Below are 15844 nucleotides of genomic sequence, written 5' to 3' on the forward strand. Positions count from 1 at the left end.
CTACCATTCCCTGTGTATGCCCTGATGTGGGAAAAGGGGAAAGCAGGGCCCTAGAGTGCCACCCCCAGCGTGGAGGCCACTCCAGCCAGTGACTTCAGGATCAGAACGGCATCTTCTTAGGGACTAAAGACCATAAACTGCAAAGCATGGGATTGTGCCAGGAGAATCCCAAACACACCAACCTTGCCTTTGACTATGGCTGGAGGCAGAGCTGGAGAGCAGGACCCAGAGGGATACCGGAACTGTGTGGCTGAAGACTGTTTCCAAAGTGTGGAGCTTGGGCAACTGCAGTGGAAGGGGGTACAGTCATGAAAATTGTGGCAGACTAGTAGACGACACACCCCTGTCCTCCTCTGGGGTAAGATTCTATGGTACCTGCCTGACACTGTGGATTGCTCCCCAACAGCTGTTCCCAGTCTTCCTTCCTAACAAAGCTGCAATTCTGTCCCAGTGGCAATGTGCCCAGCCTCAGGAGATGAATCAAGATTGGTTAAAGCCTCCTGTAGCAACCCCGTTACCCTTGCCAGCAACAGGACGATGATGATCTTGGGCCCTGGTTCTGGCTAGTGGCTATCAGGGAAGCCTGCTGAGAAGTGCTGGGAGTCTGCCCCCTAACTCAAATAAAAGAGGAAGCCTCTCGAGAAGACGGCTGTTTCTCCTCCCTTCTTTCCTTCTACCTTGGCTACTCTTGTGTGAAGACATACGCTTGGAGCTGCAAGCAGGCATCTTGTGACCATGAGCAAAGGCCAAGAGAATGGTAGACACTGACCTGGCACCCAATCGTGGCCAAGTCACTGAACTAACCTAGTATCTGCCGATTGACTTCCAGGCTTCTCTGGTTATGCAAGATAATTAAGCGACTGCATTGTTTAAGCAGCCACACTCAGGTATTCTGTTACTTGCCATCAAAAGCATAGTTACTGACCAATACTTTCCTCTACATTATCTTTCACTACACACATAGTTGTGACCATCATATTAGGGAAGAGAAAGCTGATGCTCAAGAAGTTGAAGAAGTTAGATGACAGAGCTAGTAAATGGTGGGACCAAAACCCCACCCATCCTCTACCCTTCTCTGCCTGCTGCTTTAAATTTATTCGGTTTACAGATTCCCCAACTTCAGGAGAGATGCCACAAATCTTCAAAGCCGATATGTAAAAGTCCAATTCAACAGTTCCAAAATATGTAAAACATATTTTGTGAACGCCCCGACAGGTGGCTCGTTCTAACCATGCTGCCGTTATTATAAAGCTCCCCCAAATTATCACACACACAGAAAAAAGACAAGAAAAAGAAAAGAGTAGAAAGAGAAAGTGAGCATGTCAGGAAGTAACTGGAAAGAAACTTTTTGGTTTGGGAGCCAGGAAGTGTCAAGGAAACAAATGCAGCCATGATTTACACTGGATCTCCAGTGGTGCCATGGCATTCAAAACTTGGTGTCTTGACTGAAGTGTACGCCACAGAGCAGGCCTGGCCCGTGACAGGCAGCCACAGGGGCCAAAAAAGCTACACGTGATTCTGGGTTTTACAGTAACGTAACCAACAGATATAATTGATGGTAGGGAAGGAAAGCCCTTGAATCTTACGAGTCTCTGGGTTTTTCTTGTTTTCACACTGACTGGTCCGGACAATGGAAGACCAACAGCCAACAATAAATCCACTGTGAGCTGGAAATGGTCTCCTATGAACACAATTAAATATTTCTTTAATCCTTGCATTAAATTTTTTACTGTACTATGAAAGCTATGCACTCTACATGTAAGCTTCTGTAATACTATAACTACAGGTATAACTAAGGGGGGGTTGATTACTTAGGCAATCTATTTAAAGCATTTTAAAAGCATAACATCAGAAGCTGGTTTTGCATTTATAATTTCAAAGAATACTGAAGACACTATCATTAATGAATCTTGCTCAGAAATCTTGTTTTTTTTATGTTCTGAAAACCATTTCTTTCATTTTGTACCATGGAAGGGTCTTTAGTAATCACAAGTTAACACGAATAATCCTTTTTTGTAGTTTCTGCATCTACATTATCAGGCACATCAGCCAGTCCCAAAAAAGTTATTTCACAGTTCTGTTCCCAAGGGAACAAAGACAGTGGGTCCCATATTAACAGTGGCTTTTGTTGGTTTATCTCTTTTCTAACATTAAAGTTGTGTGTGGTTGGCAAGGATTTCTCTTCTTTAATTTGGACGTGGTTTCTGCCTCCAAACTGAAAATAAGCTCGTTGGTAAAAGGACAGGCTGCAGGCACCCTCACATGCACAAGGCCTTCAGCATGAGCTCACAAGAGGCTCCACGGAGAACAACTCAGAACTGAAAAACATGTACAAGTACAATGTTCTCTCCTTAAGAGATTTCAGTTCAATATTTATTTGTCCTTCTAATAGTTCAAAAAAAGTATCTTCACATCTATGTAAAGCCAATTACTGGCTCCCCACTAGCACCTCCCACAACACCTCATCTCAGCCGGGGGCTCTCAGGGCACCCGCCAGGCTGCGTACACTTCCCATTCAGTAACACGTGTGGGAAGAACGGCCAGCAGCAGGAAGAGACTGGCGCCCTGGGAGAGAGAGGCCTTCTCACAGGGGACAGCAAAACAGCCTGAAGCTCAACCCCAATCACATTCATACTACGGCATCTCTGACGCTGCCATGGCAGGAACAAACCGGCCAGTCTGTACTCCAAGTGCATGCTCCCCAGACACCAGCTTTAGCTAGTAGTAGGATGTGTTGAGACGAGTCCTGTGCTAATGCCAGCCTGCTGAACGGTACCTTGAATTTTAAGTGGAAATCTGAGAATGTGAAATGTTCCCTTTGCCTTTCTAATCAAGAGGAAGGAGAGAGGGAGGGAGAGTGAGCAAGAGTGTTCTGCCCAGTGACTCCTTGTTGAAGCTCTCCAGTTCTCCACGTGTAAGTCCTGCTGCAGGAAGAAGCAGGACAGAGCCACTGCAGTCTCTCCCCGCTCACCTGTGCAGCCCAGAACCTGAGAATCCACACTTCTCAGCAGCGACGGCTTTCCCAGAAGCTCCCTCCCTATTAGAACGGACAGTTTGCCAGTTCCCTGTAAAAGGTTTTACCGAAATTTCTGATCGACTCAACCAGGGCTTGTGGTTTATTTTTACTAAGTAAGACCGGCCTCCTATTAGATAGCACAATATCCTATTAGATAGTGATAGCACTAACAGGTAGAAATTTTACTGGCCCTCCATAAATCAAGTCAATGCCTGGTCTCTAGGTATTTGCCAAAAGAGAACGGGCTGCAATTATGAAACCATCATCACAAATTGCCAGCAGGGCTCCGAAGAGATTTCTGAAGTCTGCAGACACTTTTAAGGAGAAAATAGGAAATCATTTCATGAAGCAGCAATTTTGCCCCAAACCAAGCTAGAAGAGACGTAATGCTCGTTTAAATTAAAGTGACTAAGGAATAGGTATGGTGAACAGGAGGTGTGGTGCAGTCTTCTCCCATTCCCCCAAATTCACTCAACAATGGATACACAGCTCAATACCTTAATAATGAGCACAGCTTAAGGGAATGCATAGTAACAGGCCTGGCCTCCCTCTTCTCTACCTTGAAACACTGTGGCTTTCCACAACACAGTTGAGGATGCCCCTGTGGGCAGTAGTGTGGGATCTTGGGAAGCCGCTTCTTCAGAAGAAAGAAGACAGCTCAGGCCAGGGAGTCCATGCGCCTGTCTCAGTTCTATGCAGAGGGCCACTGCTGCCTAAAACGTGGAGGTTTTGGTGAACATGATGGGTGAGGGCTCTGAGGTCCCAAATGTGGCTCCTGCTTTGAAGCCCACAGCAGCAATCTTCACAGAAACGCCACACTCATATGACATTTCCAATAAGCATGAGGAAACTCAGGATCTGCTAAGTCTGCACTGGTGGTATGGCCCAGGTGGCACTGCCTGAAACCAGAGTTCAGGTTTTCTGGTCCCGACTGTCTTTTCTTCCCCTCACCGTGCCAAGCTGATGTGGGCATCCCCTCAGGTCTCGGTTGCACTGGGCGCGCGCTCAGACGCGGCAGCCTCGGAGCACAGCATCTCCAGGATGGAGCTGCTCCGAAACAAACTTTCCTCGGGTGAGAGGGTGGACAGGGCAGGCTGGGTGACCGGATCTCTCCAAGGGCCCCAGCCCGGGTTTGTCTGAGGTTTCCCTCCACCGTGGCCACTGGCCGGCTGGGGGCCCCACGCCTCCCCAGGTACACCAGCGTTGGGAGCAGCAGCTGCTACCAGTGACGAGAGTAACCCACTAGACACTTCCCTCACGAGCCTCGTCATTATCCTGGAGCAGATGAGGAGCCAGGAGCTCACTGCAGGCGGGAAGCGACCGGTCCGTGCGCGCACGCCCGTGGAGATTCACCCCCAGGGCTGTTATTTCAAAGTCCGTAGTCTTTCCTTTCCCTCTCTCTGCTCGTCCCCCAAACGGCCCTTCTAGCACGCTTTTCCCGCGGCCACTTGCCCTAGAAGGCGACCCTGAGGCTGGAGCGGGGACAGCAGGACCCTCTCGGGGTCCGGCACCCCCAGCCTCCGCCCTCCGCGCAGGCCGCCGGGATGGACTCGCGCACAGAGCCGGCGGGCGACCCCTCCTCTGGGAGATCGCCGCACCGCCCGAACGCCCAGCGCACGGACGCTTCCCGCAACCGGACCGCCCCCGCCCCGCGCCCGGCGCCTCACCTCGCGCAGCAGGCGCTCCAGGTGCGGCTCGGCCCAGGCGACCAGGGCGCCCGGCGGCCCCGCGCGCCGCAACTGCTCCCGCTCCTCCTCGAGCGCCGCCACCCGGCCCTGCAGCGCGGCCGCCTGCGCGCCCAGCAGCAGGCAGGCGGCCGCCGAGCCCACGGAGAGCAGCAGGCACAGCGCGCTCACCGCCCAGGCCCCGGCCGCCGTCGCGGGGCGCCCACCGCCGCCGCTGCCGCCGCCCGCCGGGCCATCCTTTCGCGCGTCGCCGCCGGCGGGCTCGCCTGGGCTCATGGCGCGCTGGTCGCGCGTGGGCTCTCCGAGGCGGCAGTGCAGAACTGGGGTCGCGGACTGAGCGAGCGGGTACCAGGCGGGAAACGAGGCACGAGGTCGGCCAGGCAGGGCGTTTGGCCTCCGGGCAGCAGCGAATCGCGGCGCACGCCCCCTTCGCCGCCACCAGCTCCTCCACAGCGGCCACTTTGGGCAGTTTCCTCTATGCAAATAGACGCTGCCAGAAAAGGAGCCGGGACCCACCCAGGGGAGGAGCGGCCTGGCCAGCCCCGCGCGGCGAGGGGCGGGGGGGGGGGGGCGGGAGCTGGCTCCTCGAAGACCCCGGCGCGCGACTGACGGACCGTGAGCGCAGCGCGCACCTCCACCCTCACCTGCCAAGGGCGCCAGGCCTCACCCTCTCCCGCGCGCGCACCTCTGCGACTCCCCAACCCGAGTTCCGACTGCCATCCCAAGAGGTCTGAGATGCGTCCAGAGACTCAGAGGGCCTTCTGCAGCCTACCCCTGGCTGGAACACCATTCGTGCCTTGGGAAAATTCCCCTAAACTTGTGAATTAACCTTTCTGACACTTTTTAAAAAGTACGTAACTTCGAACCCCTTGGAAAACAGAGTGCCTTAGATGGTGCCTTAGCGCCGCTTGGTGGCCGAAGGCGACCTCTGCGTACTCACATTTAGAGACGCAGTAAAGGTCGAGATTGCGCCAAGCAGAAAGACGCCTCTTACTTAGAATCTTAATTCTTTCATCATTTATTATGTGCTAGACACGTGGTGCTGAAAACAGAAATTTTAAGACCTTGTTCCTTGAGAGGGCTTTCATTTGAGAAAATTGAGACTATAACAAATGGAAAAAATGGGAGAAAAGAACAACTTTTCTTGAGCTGATGGTTTAATTCTGTAGCAGAAACATAACATGGCCCCAAATAATCCAGTATGCACCACATTTAGCCTATACCGGGATTGTGCTGCAAACTTCTGTATATGGAAGAAGCCAAGCCCACTGGCCCCTTAGGCCTTTGCCCTTCCCTACTATCTCACTAGCTGGAATATCCTGCTCTCAGATCTTTCAACAGCAAGCTCCTCCTTATCCTTCAGGTCAAGGTTCCCAGGTCCTCAAACCTCACTGCCTCTGAAAGACCTTTCCAGACTGCCCAATCTAAGGCGGCTGCGCCCGCAGTCCCCTCAGGATTGATTACTCAGGGGATCAGGGCATTTATCATTGTTTGAAGTTACCTTTTTACTAAGTATATCCCCTTTGTCTCGTTCACCATTGTTTTCTCTAAGAACAGGATCTGGCACCTAGTTGGTGCTCAAAAAATATTTGTCGAGTGAATTACGGAAAGGTGAAAATGTTTACTATCTACAACTTATTTTAAAAGGCAATGAAGAAAATACTTTATCTTGTGTCAGTTGGGGTCCTGGAAGGAACAGATGGCATCCTCTGATTGAAGTCTGAAGGAAGAGACTCTTTACCGAGTGGGGAGGATAGGGGAAGCCAACAGGGCGTGCTGCAGCAGCATCCTGGGCTATCAACAGTGGGAGGCAATAACCATCCCTAGCCGCGGGGGGGGGGGGGGGGGGGGCGGTGAGGGAAGGGAACTGCTGTGGGGACCTTGTGAATGCCTGCAGCTATAAAAAGGTCTGCTCAACAGGAGCTGTGGCCTTTGGCCAAGGGACACTGCCTCTGCAAAACCATGGCTTGGAAGGTACAGGGCTGGGGTATGAATAATCTCTCTCTCCTCCTGCTCTCTGATGTCCTGCTGGGCCCTCCCACTGACCAAACCCACAAGGCAAGGGAACCCAGATGATGCAGTGCAAAGAGGTCAGCCTCTTAAGGGAACAGAGGGGTAGAGAGCAGATCTGGAGAGGGGAAAAAAAAAAGAATATCCACCACAGCACCTAACATGCATACAGCACTTATTAGGGTCAATCTAGCTACTGCTGCCTCTGAATGGCTCACCTGTGAGCAGGAGGCACTAACCCTCAGGGAGACCAACTGGCCACTTGGTGGCAAATCAACTACTTTGGACTCCCTCAATCTTGGAAGAGCCGGCAGTTTCTCCCTTACAGGGATAGCTAGCTATTCTGGGTCTGGGCTTCTTTCCAGGTTGCAGAGCCTCAGCCAGTACCACTATCCTTACAGACCACCCAGTCTACAGGTATGGAATCCCACACAATATAGCATCTGACCAAGGGATCCACTTTACTGCAAAGGAGGTGTGGAAGTGAGCCCCTAACCATGGAATCCACTGGTTGTATTACATCCTGCACCAGCCAGCAGCAGCCAGCCTCACAGAATACTGGAACTGCCTTTTGAAGGCACAGGTGAAGTATCAACTCAGAGTATTCAGAGGCAATACTCCAAAAGGCTGCAGTGTCATCTTTCAGGATGCAGTATATGTATCAAATCAGGGGCCTCTACATGATGCTGTGTTCCTAATAATACACAGGTCCAGGAACCAAGGGGTAGAAGCTAGAGTAGCTCCACTTGCCATCACTCCTCATGACCCACTGGGGGATTTTGGGCATGCTTGCCCCACAACACTGGGCCCTGCAAGGTCCTAGTTCTCAAAGGGGTGACACTCTTGCCAGGGGACACAGCAAGGGTCCATTTGACTACAAGCTATGGCTGCCACCCAGGGCACTTTGAACTCTGTGTCCAGGGACCTAAAGTCAATGAATTACCATTTTGGCAGGGGCAACTGACCCTGATAAGCAGGAAGAGGTAGGGCTGCTTTGATACAGCAGGGGTGGGAGGAATATGCCAGGCACCTTGTGATACTCCTCTGCCCCACTGTAACTGAACAGAAATGTGCAGCAACCCGGCCTAATGACTGACAAGGGCTCAGACTCTTCAGGCTAAAAGGGGCATTATAAAGTATTTTATTAAAAAGGGAATATTTGGGTCAGATAGGTTGATAATCACCGCAGAAGATCGTAAGTGATGTTGATAATAAAAAGGTTCAAATTCAAAATGCTCTTTAAGAAAAGTACTTAATCATTTTTTTGCAATTTCCCACAAAAATGGTGTATATTAAGCTATCAAGCTTAAAGGGATAAGCTTCAATCACATGAGGAAATTGTTACATAGAAAGAGCAGTGTGACAGGGTGGAGTAGCACCAGGTCTTGGTGCCTAATGCCTAGATTCCAGCCCCCACTCCACTAAAAGCTCACAGCTATTGACTATTTCAGACCCCAGTTTTCCAGTTTGTAAAATGGAGATATTGACAGGGACTAGATTTACTCTTCTACCTGAAACAACTAGAAAACTAGACAAATTTTATGAAATGGTAGTTTTCAAGACAGTGGACATCAGGCAATGAAGGTCAGTGATCCTTGGGAGACGGGAAACAAAGTGAGCCCAATGACTGCCCAGCGTACTCTCTGGAGAGATTTTTCCAGGTCACAGTGCAGGGAGGGGGACCAGGCAGAGCTACCTTGCGGTGAAGCGAGAGAGCTGCAAGTCTGAGGAAGCCAAGGCAGTTACAATTTGCAGGGGAGAGAGCTGCACAGAGAGAGCGCTCTTCATCTGTGATCATCACATTTGTGAGGAAACTACCTGAGTCCAGGAAGGCACCACCCAAAAGGACGAGACTAATCACTAGAGCAAACAATCCCTACAGCTCACACCAGGCCAGGCACGCTGCTTCTTCCCATCAGCCAGCATGAAAAACCTGAAAATTCAGAGAGCACTGGGTGGAGTACTCAAAAAGTTTTGCCTCAGAAGTGGGGAAAAACTAGCCCTGGACTAAACGCTGCTCTGGGCCTGCCTAACAAAGCTTAAAACCAAACCCTGAAAAGATCAAACTGATCCAAGTAACTTAATCATGTTCCATAACAAAGCTCAAGTATATAGGAATATAAAAATACCCAGTATCCAACAAGGTAAAACAAAAAGGTAAAATTACCAGGCATGTGAAGCAGCAAGAAAATGAGACTCATAATATAAGAAAAAGCAATCAATCAAAACCAACCCAGAAATGGCAGAGATGATAGAATTAGTAGACAAGGATATTAAAAGCTATAACTATATTCCATATGTTCAAAGAACTAAGAGGAAAGACTGAACATGTTAAGTAGAGACATGGAAGATTTTTTTTAAAAAGAACTAAAAAAATTTCTAGAGATTAAAATAATGTTTGAGATAAAAAATACACTGGATGGGATTAAAGGCAGATTAGACACTGCAGAAGATTAACAAACTTGAAAATAAAGTAACTATCCAAAATGAGAGAAGGAAAAAAATTTTTAAAAATGAACAGAGCATCAGTGAGCTGTGGGATAATTTCAAGAGAGTAACTGGAGTCCCTAGGGGAGGGCAGAAAAACTATCTGAATAAATAATGGCTGAAAAAATTTCCAAATACAATAAAAACTATAAACTCACAGACCCAAGAATTTCAGAGAACATAAGCACAAGGAACATGAACCACACAAGGCACATCATGATCCAATTGCTTAAAAGGAATGGTAAAGAAAAAAACTTAAAAGCAACCAGAGAAAAAGACACACACAAAGGAACAAACAGAACAGACTTTTTTTTTTTTTTTTTAGAAACAATGCAGTCCAGAAGATAGGGAAGCAACATCTTTTGTCAACCTAGAATTCTATACCCAGTGAAAATATCTTTCAAAAAACAACGGCTAAATACTCTCAGACATACAAAAGCTGAAAGAATTCATCACCAGCAGACCCACAATAAAAAGAAATGTTAATGGAAGTAATTCAGGCAGAAGGAAAACCATACCAGATGTAAATATGCATTTACAAAAAGGATTGAAGAACACTGGAAATGCTAACTATGTGGGTAAATACAGGAATTCTTTTCTTGTTATTTAAATCTTTTTAAAAGATAATTCATGGTTTAAAGCAAAATTAACAATGTATTGTGGGGTTTTAACATATGGCTAAGTAAAATGTATAACAAAATTACAAAACCTAGAAGGGGAGAAATGGTAGTTTACTGTTTTAAGATTCTTTTACTACATGTGAAGTGGTATCATGTCACTGTTAAGGTATACTTTGATAAGGAGGTATACTATAAGCTCTAAAGCAACTGCTAAATACACACACAAACACAAAAAATAATAAACCACCAAAGGATATAAAATGGAATCATAAAAAAAATACTCAACTCAAAATAAGGCAGGGGCCAGCCTGGTGGCGGAGTGGTTAAGTTCACATGCTCTGCTTTGGTGGCCCAGGGTTTGCAGGTTCAGATCCTGGGCACAGACCTATGCACCACTCATCAAGCCATGCTGTGGCATGTGTCCCACAGATAAAGTAGAGCAAGACGGGCACAGATGTTAGCCCAGGGCCAATCTTCCTCAGCAAAAAGAGGATTGGCAACAGATGTTAGCTCAGGGCTAATCTTCCTCACCAAAACAAAAGAAAAAAACAAACATAAGGCAGAAAGAGGAAAACAGGAACAAACAAATGGGACAAACAAAAAATAGGATGGCAGATCTAAACCTAACCATATCAATAATCACATTAAATATAAATGGTCTAAATACACAATTAAAAGGCAAAAATAGATTAGATAAAAAAAGACCCAACTATACACTTCCTACATAAAACACTTTATAGACGCAAAAAATTTAAAATAGGAAAAGATGTACTATAACAACATTAAAATGGAGACTATCTAATTGTGCTCATTTCATATAGTTCTTATAGGACTAAAACCAAAAGTATAGGAATATAATTTGCAGACTGTAGAATATTGTATAAATCAAGAATATAGAGAATAAATCAAGAAATAGTGAAAATAGTAACTACCATTCACTAGCACTTTATGTAAATTGTTTTATTTAATCCTCAAAACCACCCTTTGGAAGTTAGGTATCAGTATTCCAATTCATAGATGAGGAGACTACAGGAAATATGTAACTTCTCCACCTATAATGTAGTCCCAGGGTCTGAATCCAACCTGACTGGGCAGGCAAGCATCTTTACACAAACCACATTGTTCTCATGTGTGCAACTGTTATGAAGACACACAAAATTTCAAATGTTTCTAAAGTAATTTGAAAAATATAAAGTAAAAAGAAATAGCAAGATCTTTTAAGATGACACTCCTCTATCAAGGACCTCTAGGGCCTGTTCTTGTCATTCATTCTCTAAACTGTACCTGCCCATGTTGCCTTTAGCTAAGAGTAAACCCAGCAGCTTTTAAAAGCACTGGATTTTTTTAAGTTGAAAAACTCAATTTTCATTTATAATGGGAAACATTTTTTAAGTCACTAGGGGCGGGGACATGGAAACTCCTCCAAATCTACAATTAATCTTTAATTCATCTCACTAAATGTAACTGCTGTTAATACTATCTAAAGAACGAGGCCTATGAGGTGCCTGCCTCGAAGGATGTTTAGGGTGGTTTCAAGTCTTCACAATTAAATCTATGTCTCAGCCTTTTAATTATGTAGATTTCTGCCCAGAACTGCAACATTCAAAACTGAGCTAAAACCAGGAAAGGAGCGAATGTAAGAAAATATATCTGAATAGTGGATATTCTTTTAAATTTTTGTGCGTGTGTGTGTGTGAGGAAGATCAGCCCTGAGCTAACATCTGCCAATCCTCCTCTTTTTGCTGAGGAAGACTGGCCCTGGGCTAACATCCGTGCACATCCTCCTCCACTTTATATGGGACGCCGCCACAGCATGACCTGACAAGTGGCACGTGGGTGCGTGCCCGGGATCTGAACTGGCGAACCCCGGGCCGCCGCAGCAGAGCACGCACACTTAACCGCTTGTGCCATTGGCCCGGCCCCTGAATAGTGGATATTCTTGATTGTTAAAAACAAACTTCTCTGAAAATTCTATTCCCCCTTCCAGTTTCAGGGAAATGTCACAATAAAAACTACAATATTAGGGGGTCAAAAATAGAATTCTTGATAGTTTAGTAATTCCTGGTGCCATAAAAAGGAAAAATTAACATTATTGGGAAAATAATAAACAAGTCATCTAGGTTAAAACATTTATAGAAAACAAAGTGCTATTTATTCGTGGGACTACTAAACACCAGGCAATCTGCTAGATGTTTTGAATCACCCTAAAACATAGCTATTACTCCCAAGTAATTCTAAGTAAGGAAGTAAAGTTAAAGTAACTTACTCCCCCAAACACAGAGAAGACCTGGGACTAAAGTTGGAAGCATGCTGTTAAGTCTGAGTTCTTTCAATTCACTGAACTGCTACCCTAAAGAATTAGCTCATAGGCAAGAGATGAAAGACAAAAAGGGCTGGGTGTTTCTTTATATTATTTTAACCTAGAGGTTTGACTAGATCCAGGTTTTTTTTTTAGGCAATGATATCTGACAGGTGCTGTGTATTTCCTATTGTATCACTTCAGAAGCATACCAATGCATCATCTGGTTGTCAATCTGAGGTTCAAATTGATCACTAAGGTCAGACATTATCAGCCTGATCCCTTCATTATAAAGTCCTCCAATTTTTCCCAATGGCTGTAGCATCCACTGATGATTGGTGCCTGGATCCATCATTTCATTAAGAGTTGCACAGTATATTTCTAATTCTATCATCCCTTCTGTATTTATTAGAAGGATTTCTATAAAAAATTTCCCTTAACTATCAGTTTACAAGATACATAGGGACTATAGGAATGAACACCACTCTTATGAAATATTGAATATGGGAAATTTTCTAAGTCAAATCACTCAGTTTCATTAGCAAAGAAACAGAACGGGGAATAAAAGGTACACACAGTGATTGAGAGATCTGAGACATATTAACAATGTATAGACCCTGACTGGGTCCTGATTCAAACAAACTAACTCTAAAATGACATTTTTGAAAATATAATCATGAAACTTTAAATATGGACTCCATATCAGATAAGGAATTATTTTGTTAGGTATGGTAATTGTATGATTTTTTTAAAAGTTATCTATTAAATAGATATACAGAAATATTATGGGTGAAATGATATGGTACCTGGCATTTGTATTTAAATACAACAGGAAAATAAGTTGGGGAACAGATGAAACAAAATTTGCACAATAGTTTGAATTTTTGAAGCTGTGCTATATGTATTTAGAGGTTCTTTATTCTATTCTACTTTTGCATATTTTTAAAAATTAATCACTAATACTATAGAACTAGCCAACTCCCCCAAATGACTCTAAGTATATTCACATTAAGGAGATTTCCTCTTTTAACTATATCCCAAAAGGCTAGATTGATTAAGAAGTTGTACAACTAACCTTTTGAGCATTATATTCCCTGTAACAAAACAAAACAAAACAAAACAAAACCAGTCAACCAACCAAATAAAGCTTTAGTTGAAGGATTTATCTGGAGATAGCAATCTCTTAAAAATAGTGATCAAATGATCAACTCTTTAAGAATTAGAATTGTTTCTACCTATTTATTTGCAAATATGCAATATATTAAGTCAATAATTATTGATACTATCGATTCATAACAAATTCTTCTGCCCATATTTGAAAATGTAGCTTGTTAATCTGTACTGGCTGTTTAAATTTAAGATATTTTACTTGCACCAGATTTTGTGGGAATCAGAAATTTCAAACTGCAAAGAAGTTAAAAACCCAGGCCACCTAACTGAGAAAGTGTTTCTTCATTCTACAATGTCAAGATCAGATTTAAATATTGGTATCTGCCTACCTATTTAAAACAGAATATGTTTTCAAATGACCATACAATTTCACCATTTTGATGGTTGAAGCTAAAGAAAATGTGAACAAATGGAATCCAAGTAATGAAAGTTTCTATTAACCATTACTTTCCATTTCATCCCAAGTCACAAGTTCATCACAAGTTCACAATAGAGCTGTGAACAAGAATCAGATGAAGTTTCTGACTCCATGAGGCGTATTACACAGGAAAGCACAACGCTAGAATCTAGGAAACCTGAGTTTAAGTCACAATTCAGCCACGATTACTGGAAAACTTGACCAAACTCACTTCTAATTTCTCTAGCACCTAGTCCTTCAAGATTACTCAAAGAAATAGTTTTCAATTTTATGAACTATAAAACTTCTCAAGGTAGTTTGCCACTATCAATTGAGTAATAGCAGAAGTCAATTTTATTCATCTACTCTGAAAATTCTGATGAATCCATGGATGAATGAGACTACCCTGAAAAAATACACAGTAGCAGAAAACACTGGAAATAATCTATTCAGCTGCACTTTAAAAAATGCCTCATAAGGGGGCCAGCACAGTGGCATAGCGGTTAAGCTTGTACGCTCCACTTTGGTGGCCTGGGCTTCGCGGGTTCGGATCCCGGGTGCAGACCCATGCACCGCTCATCAAGCCATACTGAGGCGGCATCCTACATATAAAAGAGAGAAAGACTGGCACAGATGTTAGCTCAGGAACAGTCTTCCTCAAGCAAAAAGAGGAAGGTTGGCAACAGATGTTAGCTCAGGGCCGATCTTCCTCACCAAAAAAAAAAAAAAAGCCTCATAAAAATCAAGCTTGACTTCAATGAAATTTCTAGAAATAGTCAACTATGAGGAACGAAATTATTAAGAAAAATACCTAATTACAAATAATCCATATTTATACATTGGCCATTGTAAACCTTTCCCCTGTTAGTGCTGAAGCTCCTGGCGCTGTCAAGTAAAAACCTGGTGCTTTTAGAAAATGAGTTCATAAGTACAAGGAAAAAGGCAATTAAGAGCAAGAACTTGAGAGCTCAAAGAAGAGGGGGAGGAAGGTTGGGAGTAGACAATCATATAATGATCCCAGAGGTACCACCCTAAACATTTCTTCTATCCTACCTAATTTATTGAAGTTTCACTTAATTCTTAAAATTCCATGAATTAGGCGTACAAATTAGTAAATACCCTTTGTGAAGAAAGTAAATACGTTTTTTCATAAGGGAAAAGGGGTCGGTAATCATTAACTTTTTAGTAAGAAATAATGTGGATATTTTTCTTTCCTCCTCTATCCTGAGATCAGCTACTCTGAGGGAATGAGCTTCTGATGGAGGAGAAAGTAAACACTAATTTGGGAACTTGAAGCTCTTGTAGGGAAAGTCAGGATTAGGTAGTACCGTAGCAGGGTAGAATAGAAATGGAGGTGAAAATAAAGGATGGCAGACATCTTAATCTCTATAAGCTAGGCTCAGGAAAAACCTTTTCTTTACATCAAATGCTTCTTTAAAAATCTTTATCACATATAATATAGTTCAACAATGCTGAAGGTACATTCACTCTATGTGGACTGCATCAGAGGCCTAAGTATAATTTATGCAGTCATCCTATGGTAAAATTTATTTCAGCTTTCTTAAATTCCTAGTCAACTTTAGGAACATAGCCTTACTATACTGGCAAATGCTGCCCATTAACAACATAGGGAACACAGCCTGGTTTCATTATTTGTCATATAAGGAAATTCTATGCGTTTTACGTTTAAAATACACAAAACTCAAAACTCTGTGTAAAGCACTTATGAAATATGGATACTTTTAACAAAAAATAATCTGTATCTGAATAATCAATTATGAATTCTAACAACAAAAAATATTTCTACCAGGCAGACTGAACAATATCAATAGTTTGCTTTTTTTTTTTTACTCAATTAAGTAACATATACCATTTAGTTTTTAATGTGAAACCAGGTAACAGTGAGAAAAACCACCTATAAGTTAACAAAAAGTTCACCATGTTAACCAACCAATTAGAGTCTGGAAATTTCTGCAGAGGTTTCTTCCCAAAGTGTTTTCCAATCATATCATTCTTTTTCTCCAGTAAAGATTAACACAAATGTAAACTGCTTAATAATAGGCTAAGGTTTAAGTATCTATTAACCTCATTTGATAAGGAAACAATTTCAAGACTCCTCAAGACTTGGCATTAAAAACTAAAACCTTAGTCATTAGAATT

At 43.8% G+C, this 15844-nt stretch overlaps 1 protein-coding gene across 1 annotated transcript in view; it reads right to left on the reverse strand.

Annotated features, from left to right (window-relative positions):
• Positions 1-5179, reverse strand: part of COL23A1 (collagen type XXIII alpha 1 chain) — a 319908-nt gene extending 314729 nt beyond the window's left edge. Inside the window, exon 1 of the mRNA XM_058547505.1 lies at positions 4684-5179. Coding sequence (XP_058403488.1) covers positions 4684-4977 — 294 coding nt within the window. The 5' untranslated portion in view covers positions 4978-5179. The remainder of the gene's footprint in view (positions 1-4683) is intronic.
• Between the last annotated feature and the right edge of the window lie 10665 nt (positions 5180-15844).

Source organism: Diceros bicornis, chromosome 1, assembly GCF_020826845.1.
Source record: "Diceros bicornis minor isolate mBicDic1 chromosome 1, mDicBic1.mat.cur, whole genome shotgun sequence".
Taxonomy (NCBI): Eukaryota; Metazoa; Chordata; class Mammalia; order Perissodactyla; family Rhinocerotidae; genus Diceros; species Diceros bicornis.